Below are 11,990 nucleotides of genomic sequence, written 5' to 3'. Positions count from 1 at the left end.
GGGGACAGAGGCAGCCAAGGTATGTGGGTAAGGGTAAGACTTATATTTCCCATGTTGCAACAGCAGCATTCAACAAAGAAGCTAGGATCCTGACCACAATGAGAGGGGTGGGGCCAATTATCATAGATTTGAGGCTCTTTCATCAGGACCATTAACCTCACCCCTGTACAGTAGTACTAATGGGAAAGACAACAGGGGTCTGGAATAAGGATTAGAAAAAAGCTTTGATTTTTTTGAGGTTTCTGTTTTCACACCAATTCTATTAGGATCATGATCAGAAACATTTTCTGGGTCACATTGAAAAAATATAAACCCACCTAATACAGTTTATTCAGAAACAAAGTACAATAACTACAAAATTCGTATTTATTATACATTTTATTTGACGAATAGTTTTTCTTATGCGTAAGAAGCATTTTTTTTTGCCCACATAGGTCAAAATTCAATATAGATAGACATATTCTATTGCAAGTCTGATTATTCTGTCGTGAAATACTTGAAAGGAACATTAATATGGAACTGCGATTAATTTAAATATTAAGAACATTGTTTTGAAGGGTTATTCAATTTGGGAATCAGTTTCAACATGAATTTCAAAAGGTAGTTAACGAAATTGTTAGCAGTATCTGATCAGAAGAAATATGAATTACCCAAAATATGAAGTCTATTAGCTTTCATTGGAATGAGCTCTATAGTAGGGAATAAAACTAATGACCTACAGCCCACCAGCATAGACAACCTAATCAAATTTTCATTGTATCCCACCTGCCTTTTTACAGGGGAATATACTTTATTAAAGAATATTTCCATTAAAAAAAAAGATAGAAATACTATTTACTCATATTATTTAAAACCTTAGTAAGACTGAGTGTGTGCATCTTTAGTTCAGAAAGCAATATGAAAACTTTGTCATGATCATACATTTTCAAACCTATACTTCAAAATTTCACGTTACTTACCAAGAGTTTTAAGGGCACTGCCTCTCATGGAAAGATAGGTGAGGGAATCTAGTTTTCCTAGGTTAACAAGAGACTGAGCATCAAAGTCAGGATTACCGCTTAAATCCATCTTCTTTAAAGACTTCAGAAACTGTAAAATTAGAAAAAAATTGCAAATTGGTAGATAATATTGAAGCATGAAGACTATGCTATTCAACCATTGCTTCTGTTAGATTTTAGAAAATGTTTTAAAATACATAGTTTGTAAAACCAAAAAGTTACTTTTATCTCTTTCTGACAATAATTTCCTCTAAAAGGAAATATTACACCTATTCTAAAGAGGATATTTTAAACCAATGAAAATAATTTTACACAAAAGTACAATTAATGATACTGAATGAAATCTGTTTTCCGGTGCTGGCCCTCAAATGTATTGAAATATAATACTCCCATATAACCTTGTTTAACTGAATGCTAGATGGTTGCGGATCAAATCATGATAACTTATCAATAACGATGTACATATTGACTTGTCTCTTCCAAGAGAAACAGACTAAAGTTATGCTTTTAACATTATATCTTCTCCTCTACGAGATGAAATTCATAATTAAAGTACTCAGAGTAATAACCAGTTGGAATATGGTGAAAATATTACTTCTGGAATCATGTGCCTTCCAAGTGTTGTCTAGATGGACAAAATATGAACAGTTGAACCCTTGCTGTTCTCGTCTTTGACGTCATCAGGGGTCATTCCCACTCCCTTTAGTCTTTTGTTAATGATGTTTGCCTGTCGGGCACTGCCTGATCGTGTGAACCGACTTTAACACCTTTTTTAATTTCAACTATCTTCCATCAAAGAAGTACAATGCAACTGATGGATGGCAGGTGACGTGCACGGAAAGTTTCCAATTGGAAAATTTCAGTCGGAAAATTGCCATGCGGAAAATTGCCAGTAAGGAAAATTTCCATGCAGAATATTGCCAGGCGGAAGATTGCCATTGCCCATTTTATTATTTTTTTAATTGAAGGCATAAGATTTTAAAGAAAATAAAATTATCGATTTTAAATAAGACCACGTCAATATAATTGATAATTGATAAAATTATATCATTTCAACTTTTATGATTGTTCAATCTTACTTAAAACTATCATTTCTGCTTTCGTAATAGTAATTGTTCAATATTACCCAAATTACCATTTCTCCTTTCGTAATTGTTCATTGTTACCCAAACTACCATTTATCCTTTTGTTTATATTTATTGGCTTACCAAAAGAAAAAATTAATTGTAACTTTTCTTAAAAAAAAGACATACTATTTGTTTAGTTTCTGGAGTCTCTGTATCCATAATGGCTACTTTCATAACAAGTGAACATGGGAAGGATATTCTCATTGATGAACTACAATACATGTATCATTTAAACGGAAGAAACAAAGAAGGTACAAAAATCTACTGGGAATGTGCGTTAAAAAACAGAAATTATGTCCAGCAAGACTACATTCAAAATCAAAGAACCATGATTACGAAATTTTGAAACATGTTAATGAACACAATCACAGTGCCGACAAGAGCAAAGTAGAAGCCAAGGCAGCTATTCAAAAGCTGAAGAAAGACACATCAACTTCAAGTAATCCTACTCGTTCTTTGGTTGCAGAGTGTTTATCATCTTTAGATGACTGTGCACGTGCTGAGTTACCAAATTTGCAACATTTAAGTAGGAATGTTTGGCATTGGAGACAGGAAACATATTGTGCCCCAAAAATTCCTTCTGAAAGGACAGGATTTGTAATTCCAACCGAATTTCAAACTCTTAATTCTGGAAAGAAATTCCTCCAGTATGATTCTGGAGTCGAGGATGAGAATCGAATCTTATTATTTTGCACGAATGATGGGATTGAAGATTTAAGAAACTACAAAAACGGGCTATGGATGGAACGTTTAAAGTGTCCCCTAATACATATTTTCAACTTTTTACAATTCATGTCCAAGTTGAAAAATCTAGTTTTCCACGTGCTTTTGCATTCCTTCCCAACAAAAGTGAAGTTACATATGAAAAGCTGTTTAATATAATTAAAAATTTAGTACAACAAAAACCCCACACGGCTATGAGTGACTTCGAAAAAGCTTCGATAAATGGACTAAATAGTGTTTTTTCACAAACCAACAAAACTGGATGCTTTTTCCATTTCTGCCGGGCAAACTATAGAAAGCTTGTGAACCTTGGGTACAAAAATCGGTATCACAATGACAGCGGCTTCAGTTTAAAGTTACGATGTTTTTCAGCTTTGGCTCTCCTCCCGTGTCATGATGTTGTTACAGGTTTTGAAGAGCTTTCGGAGGATGAAGACATACCTGAAGAATTTTTATCTTATTTTTAATTGACATACATCGGTGTTTTTAGAGGAAGGGGTAACAATAGGAGGAGATCAACACCATTATTCCCGATTCCTATGTGGAATGTTCATTCTAGAGTAGAGCACTGAATGCCACGAACCAACAATAGCATGGAAGCTTTCAACAATGCCTTTTTCCAAAGTATTTCACAATGTCATCCTAATATCTGGGAATGCATTGAATTCTTAAAGAAGGAGGAAATTTTAGCGCATACAAAAATTCTACAATTTGAAAAAGGAGATGAGATTCATTATAAAACAAAATATAAAGATATCAATGATAAACTGGAGAGAACTGTTGGGCAGTATGATGAAGATCGTAAAATCTCATTTCTTCGAGCTGTTGCATATCACCTACACTCATTTTAAAAATTTTCTTTAGATTTTTTTCTACTGTTTTATACTTCTTAACATTTATATTTTGTTTAATTATATTTGGTGAATTTTATCAATTATATTATGATGTAATGTCTTTTATTTCAAATCAATAAATTTTTTTCTTTAAAATCTTATGCCTTTAATTAAAAAAAGTAATAAAATGGGCAATGGCAATCTTCCGCCTGGCAATATTCTGCATGGAAATTTTCCTTACTGGCAATTATCCGCATGGCAATTTTCCGCCTGGAAATTTTCCCACTGGAAATTTTCCCACTGGGAATTTTCCTAGCGCCGGCAGGTAAAGTACATATTATATTGCAAACCACACAATAACTAAATTTTATCATTTAGTGGAGATACCCTTATAATCTTAAGGTGATTAAGAATATAGAATGAAGTTATACCTCATACTGGTATACATAAGTAGCAACCAAAACAGGGACAGAGGAAGGGATGTCTTGATTATTTAAGACGAAAAATTACATAATGATATGATAGCTCGGCCATTTGGTCACCGAACACAAATTAAATTTTCTATGGTTTTGTTGTCTGGCTTTATTTAATAGATATTGCATCAGAGTGGAGCTGTGGTGGCTGATGTGGTAACGTCCCTGACTGGTAAATGCCAGACTGGGGTTCGAGTCCCTCTCAAACTCCTCAGTTAGGTTAGTTTCTTTGGTCGCTGCAACCTCACCATCCTTGTGAGCTAAGGATCTGGGGTTTAGGAGAGCCTATAGGTCTATCTGCTGAGTCATCAGCAGCCATTGCCTGGCCCTCCTTGAGAGGGAGCTTGGGCGCTGATCATATGGTCAGTCACTAGGGCATTGTCTTACTCGACAGTGCAATGTCACTGTCCCTTGCCCTTGCCCTTCATGAGCGGCCTTTGGACCTTTAAGCGAATAGTGGGTAAGATTCATTGAGGTATACTAGGAAGACTGGTAAATATTACTAGAATGAAAACTTATAAACCAGCAATCAACTCTTTTGAGACTCTTGTGTAACAAGATTCCCACTTATATTAAGACATTTGTTGCTCGGTGGTAAATCTGTTACTTGTGATCTCCAGAATATTTTTCTGACGGGGAGGAATTTACTTCAGTTTCTTATAGTTTTATAGTTTTTTATTATATAGCTTTCGTATAGTTTCTTATGTGTTGATTTCCATCATATTCTCTTGTGACATTGACAAGATGGGATAGTGTTTAAAACTCAACATACTGAGAACTGTGCAGCCTGCTTAGATAACTACTTGGGTACTGTAAGTGCTTAGTAAAAAGTAAAAATCTTATGCCAACTGTCGTATAGGTTCGCTTAAATGCCTTTTTTTTATATATATTAGCTGCATCTTCTTGATATTTTGGCGCAGTATGTATAAACACTCTGATAACTTTGATAAATACCAAAATTTATTGATAAAGGCAATTTATTCATGGATTTTTTTTCAATTTCCTCATCATTCGTGGTCTATTTCTGATTACCTTGGCATGGCTAAAGAGTTAGGAAAGCAGGCCCTGCCGATGATTATCTCTCTCGATCTCAAATTTATGAATGGAATGGTATACTATAGAAACATATGTTTCTCTAAGCAGTACCTCTAGAAATGCAGGCAGATATATTGGTTTACTCCCTACAGAAATATAAACCTATGCAGCTAGCTGTAAGCGGCTAAATAGGGCTATAGGTTCCATCAATCAAAATCCTTCCCATAATGCTACAATTGTCAATTTAAAAGAATTTCAAAATGATTCATTCATGTTACGGTGCATTAATTTTTAAGGGAACCCTTAAAGAGATTATCAATTACCATTTAAAGGTTTAAAGGTCTCTCATGAATGGTAGAGGCAAGGGACAGTGACATTGTTCTAGCAAGCAATACAATGCCCTACAGACTGACAATATATGTTATATGATCAGCGCTCAAGCTCCCTCTCCATCCAGGCTAGGACAAGGGAGGGCCAGGCAATGGCTGCCGATGACACAGCAGATAGACCTATAGGCTCCCCCAAATCACAGCTTACAACCATGGTAGGGTTGCAGACGCTAGAGGCACTAAAGAGTCTGAGCGGGAGATTAACCCCTGACTGGCAAACACCAGGCAAGAGACGTTACCAATCAGGCCACATCGGCTACGTTCTCTGTACTGTATTTTATGCAGCAAATAGTCGTAATGAAATTGCAATAGAGCATCCACAATAACAATAGAGCAATTTGCTTGCAACAGCTGACACAGTTGGAATGGTGCAAGGCCAAAAGAATATATGATAACAGGTTAACCCAAGATTCATTCCTGAGCAGTGTTGCCAGATATGGGGATGTATCCATAGATTTTGGGATTTTGTGTGTCTGGTGGCAATATTCTGTGCAAATTTCTACGAAGAAGAATCAAAGATGAGTAAATCTTTATATTGTTGCAATTAGTTTGCTTGAAATTACATGAAGTATAGTCATTAATTTCTATATTAGTACAGCCTACAGGATTAGAAGAAAATATATTTGTGGAAATGGGGATTTTTTTGGTTGTTTTGGAGATTTTTTATCTCGAGTTTTGGGGATTTTTAGAGTCGCTCATCTGGCAACACTGTTCCTGAGTAAATAGCACTAACAACGTCTACAATAGTAGACGTTGTTAGTCATTGTCAGAAACCGCTCTCTCTCTCTCTCTCTCTCTCTCTCTCTCTCTCTCTAATATTAGATCTTAATTTTCTACTCGGTCTTATGACTGAATCTCTCTCTCTCTCTCTCTCTCTCTCTCTCTCTCTCTCTCTCTCTCTCTCTCTCTCTCTCTCTAATATTAGATCTTAATTCTCTACTCGGTCTTGTAACTGAATCTCTCTCTCTCTCTCTCTCTCTCTCTCTCTCTCTCTCTCTCTCTCTCTCTCTCTCTCTCTAATATTAGATCTTAATTTTCTACTCGGTCTTGTAACTGAATCTCTCTCTCTCTCTCTCTCTCTCTCTCTCTCTCTCTCTCTCTCTCTCGATCCATTACCTATATCTCATTACCATTCTCCTCAAGGACCACATAATATTCTTTATCCTTTTTATCCTTAATCACCTACAAACCATAAAAACTTATCACCTACGGGCTGCATTATTGCAAAAGCCCATACTTGGCCACAATGGCCAGACAATCTACAACATTAAAAACAAAAGGACTACATCTGTTTATATGTCTATTTGTCCCTGTGCACATTGAAGTAAATTACAGTTAGCTTAGCATGCATATCATAAATTTGATGCATAAACTAATTTAGATATGTAAAGCCAAAAAGGTTATATTGTAGTAAACTTCCCTTCACAGACTTAGAAGGAAAAAAAAAACGACTGGGCGGGACTGCGTTCCTGACTCTTTAGCTAAGCCAAGGACAAAGTGTTCGCATATCTACAAGGTATACCGAATGAATGATTTTAAGTTCTCTGGCATCCTGACATTGAAGGTTATTGACGACAAGGAATATTGAGGAATTTGAAAACGTTCAAGAGTAAATTGCCCTAATCAATAAATTCTGGTACGTCATTATATTGCCGAAAAGTACCGGAGGGTCTAAAGATATAGCAATACTTATAAAAATGGGCTTGAAATTTTTAGTAAGTTCTTTCAAGATATCCGTGACCTATACTTATTTAGCTTCAAATTTATATTATCTAAGTTCCTGGAAGCAATGAAGACTTAAGCATCAATATTCATACCTGGGTTTCAGACGAACTATTGAAGGAGGTTAAGTTTGCTTCACTTATTTTAAGAGACCCCAGTTGAATTCGTCCAAGCTGTTGTGGAAAATTAAAGATACCTCCAACGGACTCGATTACAATTTCAAAATAATTATTGTCATCCTGAAAAAATGAAGGCATTTTGTAAGAAAAAAACAAAGAAAAACAAACTATACTTCCTAACTTATGTATAAAATATATACTTTATGACACAAGAGAATTAATGCAACTTGGAGACACTGTAAAGAAATAAAAAAACACACCTGAATGAAATGTTTGTCGAATGCCAAAACGTCCGGGCACCTCAGGATATAGATGGAGTCATCACTTGGTTCCTCAGAGCACATCTTAGTGTCATTATTGATCTCATTATCTTCCACTGTATCATTCGAGACACTGCCAACACTGGTACTTGTATCACTCAAGACACTGCCCAAACCTGGTACTTCTGATAACACTCCATCTGAATCTGACTCTGAACTTGAGACATTATTACCATGACACGTAGCAATATTTCCTAGCCAGATTACAAAAAACATCGTCTTTAAATGTAGCTGCATTTTTGCAGAGGTTATTCTGCCGAGCCTGAAAAAAGAAAAAAATTTAATATGATAAACGGATATGCAAATATAAATAGAAAAAACACTTAAAAAGATCTACTCATTGTAAACACCCACAAAGATATTACAAAACAAAACAATAATGGTTATATCAATATGGTAAGGCTTTCCAGCCTGGGGTACATGTACCACTGGACCAGTGGTACATTTTTACTCTTCAGGGGGTATGTTGGATCTAAGAGATCAGGTAATGCGCATTAGGTGAGGTAATCTGCAATGGGATTAAATAATAGAATTATATCACAATGTCAACTACATTATTTCTCTTTTCTATCCTCAATCTTATGGGGACACAGGAATCTATAAAAATACCAAAGGGATGTCGAAAAAAGATGGGGAACCCTTACGATACTTACTTTTACTTTTACTTTTACTTTTAGGGGTTTATTTCTCGCCCTCCATCAGACACTAAGAGTCTGTTCAGGTGGGCCTTGATGTGTGAAAATAATTTCTTTACAGTTTATATTTTGCTCTGTATCTTTTCAGTATTCGCTAGCATTTGTATTCAGGCTTAATAGTTTTCTGATCATTATTATAACACTTTCCAAAGAGATAAGTCTTATGATAATAACAAATATAATACGTAAAATATGCAGAGCCTCACGTAATAAATGCGAAAGAAAACTATTGCAATCAATAAAAGGGATTCTGGTGCCCTTTTGGAAACATCTACTGGATGGGAGATCGAGTCCCGTTGAAACTCGATATTTTCGTGTAGAAGAGACTATTTAGCTATGGTAAGCAGCTCCTTTAGGAGAGGGACGCCTCCGAAATCAAACCATTGTTCTCAATCTTGGGTAGTGCCATAACCTCTGTACCATGGTCTTCCACTATCTTGGGTTAGAGTTCTCTTGCTTGAGTTTACACTCGAGCACACTATTCTATCTTATTTTTCTTTCTCTTGTTTTGCTAACGTTTTTATGGTTTATGCAGGAGATATTTCTTTTAAAGTTCTTAAAATATTTTATTTTTCCTTGTTTTCTTTCTTCTCAGGGCTATTTTCCATGTTGGAGCCCCTAGGCTTATAGAATATTGCTTTTCCAACTAGGTTTGTAAATTAACAATTAATAATAATAATAATAATAATAATGATAATAATAATAATAATAATATATGGTCAGTGTTTATGACATTCTCTGCTAGTTATCACTGTCCCTTCCATCTGCCATCCATAAGTAACCTTAAAGAAATAATATATGAAGCAGAGAAAAACTCTAAATTGCAATTTTCTTTTAATGACAATGAGTATGGCGTGAAACATCACTTTTGTGATAAATGGAGAAAATATCCAGTATGGACGGAGTGCTTTCTCTCATCATTATTATTATTATTATTATTATTATTATTATTATTATTATTATTATTAATTGCTAAGCTGCAATCTTAGTTGGAAAAGCAGAATGCTATAAGCTCAGGGGCTCCAACAGGGAAAATAGCCCAGTGAGGAAAGGAAACAATGAAAAAATAGATATTTTAAGAATAATATTATGATAAATATCTCCTATATAAACTATAAGAAATTTAACAAAACATGAGGAAGATAAATTAGATAGAAAGGGAAGTTCTCTGAGGGAAATGCAAGGAACCTCATCAGTAGACATTAGATAAACAAAACACCGAAGAAAATTTAAAACTAAAGGGACACTCTAGCTTTTTACAAAACAGTTAATCCCCGCAAGTCTCATCATTTCAAGATTAAAATTGAGGTTAGGATTCTGTTCACAAAAAAAAAAAAATAAAATAAATAAATACACAAACACGCAAATAAGGGGTTAAAAATAACCTCCTTCCAACTTCGTTGGCGGAGGTATTTATATAATTATTCTGAAGAATTTAGAACTTTTTGACAAAATGTGTCTTTAGCATTGACTAATAAAACCATTTTTAATACGTAATAAGACAGTGAACATTCCACATCTATGACCCAAGTAGTTCCTTGGCGGATGTCTTCACCCGCCTGACATTAATGGCGTCCATAAGACGTCAGTGACTTTCCTTCGACCTTACAGCCTTTTAAGGAGGCATGTCCTTGGCGGTGCGAGGCATAGAAACTTTGGTCTCTCTCTCTCTCTCTCTCTCTCTCTCTCTCTCTCTCTCTCTCTCTCTCTCTCTCTCTCTCTCTCTCTCTCTCAAGTTTTTATAGTTTATATATGAAAGATCTAATTTAATGGTGTTACTGTTCTTTGTATATTTTGTTTTGATTGTTAATCACTACTCTTGTAGTTTTTTTTATGTCCTTTTACCCTTTCTTTAGTGGGCTATTTTTCCCTGCAGGAGCCTTTTGGCTTATAGCATCTTGCTTTACCATTTAGGGTTATAGCTTAGCTTTTAATAATAATAATAATGATGATAATAATAATAATAATAATAATAATAATAATAATAATAATAGTAAAAACAACAACAACAATAATAATAATAATAATAACAATAATAATTATAACAATAATAGTAATTATAATAATAATAATATGATTTTATCGATTTTATTAATTTTAGTGAGAGAGAGAGAGAGAGAGAGAGAGAGAGAGAGAGAGAGAGAGAGAGAGAGAGAGATAACACTTTTCTATGTCTATAACTAAACGTTTGAATTTGTTTTCCAAATCCTAGAGAGAGAGAGAGAGAGAGAGAGAGAGAGAGAGAGAGAGAGAGAGAGAGAGAGAGAAATTAGTTTAACGATTGTTAATAGATGGTAAGACTGTTGGTATAACTGAAGGTTGTTTGTTTATGTCATGAATGTCTCCAGCGATGATATTCTTTTTACCGACTTTATTACTTACTTTAATTTGATGGCTGCTTTTCCGGTCCCATACAGCAGGGGGAACCCTGCTCTCTACAGGGGCTGCATATTTAAAGGCTCTGGAGCCTACAGAGACATATATCTAGGTTCCAATAGTTTGAAGCCATCTGTAACTATGATGCTATAAGCCCGAGGGCTCCAACCATGAAAATAGCCCAGTGAAGAAGGGAAATAAGGAAATAGATAAACTATATGAAAAGTAAAAAAACAATTGAAATAAAATATTTCAAGAATAGTAACAACATCAAAAGACCTTTCAAAAATAAACCATAAAAAGAGAATTATGTCTGCATGTTTAACATAAAAATATTAGTTACAACTTTGACCTTTTGAAGTTTTAAAGGTTTAAAAGGTCGCTCATGAATGGCAGAGGCAAGGGGCAGTGAAATTGTCCTATTAAGAAGGAAAATGATCAGCGCCCAAACCCCTCTCCACCCAAGCTAGGACCAAGGAGGACCAGGCAATGGCTGCTGATGACTCAGCTTATAGACCTATAGGCTCCCCCAAACCCCCATCCTTACCTCACAAGGACAGTGAGGTTACAACGACCAAAGGAACTAACGAGTTTAAGCGGGACTCGAACCCCAGTCTGGCAACCCCCAGGCAAAAAAAGCTACCACCAGGCCACCACAACCGATCCAACTAACCTATTAGGAAGATCACTCCACAACTTGGTGACAGCTGGAATAAAACTTCTAGAATACTGTGTAGCATTGAGCCTCATGATGGAGAGAAGCCTGACTATTAAATTTTACTGCATACTTTAAGTCCTATGAATTTGGTGTCCTGAACAGAACGAAAAATCGTCTCTCAGCGAGAATAGAGTACTCTTACTTGAGGGTACACTTGGGCACACTGTTCTATCTTGTTCCTCTGCCTCTTGTTTTTTTTTCTACAGTTTTTATAGTTTATATAGGAGATATTTATTTTAATATTGTTGCACTTCTAAAAATATTCTATTTTTCCTTGTCCCCATTCCTCACTGAGCTATTTCCACTGTTGGAGCCCCTGGGCTTATAGCATCCTGATTTTCGAACTAGGGTTGTAGCTTAGCTAGTGAAAATAATAATAAAAAATAATAATAATAATAATAATAAAAATAATAATAATAATAATAAAGGAAATGGTATCGACCTTAGCTCCAGACTGAGGCT

At 35.2% G+C, this 11,990-nt stretch overlaps 1 protein-coding gene across 3 annotated transcripts in view; it reads right to left on the bottom strand.

Moving 5' to 3' along the window:
* The window catches only part of LOC137652353 (toll-like receptor 2), a 74,564-nt gene that overhangs the window by 58,232 nt on the left and 4,342 nt on the right, over nucleotides 1-11,990 (bottom strand). For all 3 annotated transcript variants that reach the window (XM_068385731.1, XM_068385723.1, XM_068385713.1), the window contains exons 2-4: nucleotides 7,680-8,001; nucleotides 7,396-7,539; nucleotides 960-1,089 (exon numbers count right to left, since the gene is read on the bottom strand). In XM_068385731.1, coding sequence (XP_068241832.1) covers nucleotides 960-1,089; nucleotides 7,396-7,539; nucleotides 7,680-7,976 — 571 coding nt within the window. In that variant the 5' untranslated portion in view covers nucleotides 7,977-8,001. The remainder of the gene's footprint in view (nucleotides 1-959; nucleotides 1,090-7,395; nucleotides 7,540-7,679; nucleotides 8,002-11,990) is intronic.

The sequence above is a fragment of the Palaemon carinicauda genome, chromosome 1 (assembly GCF_036898095.1).
Source record: "Palaemon carinicauda isolate YSFRI2023 chromosome 1, ASM3689809v2, whole genome shotgun sequence".
Classification (NCBI taxonomy): Eukaryota; Metazoa; Arthropoda; class Malacostraca; order Decapoda; family Palaemonidae; genus Palaemon; species Palaemon carinicauda.
The sequence above is the reverse complement of the archived record's forward strand: the minus strand, read 5'-3'. Positions and strand labels throughout refer to the sequence as shown.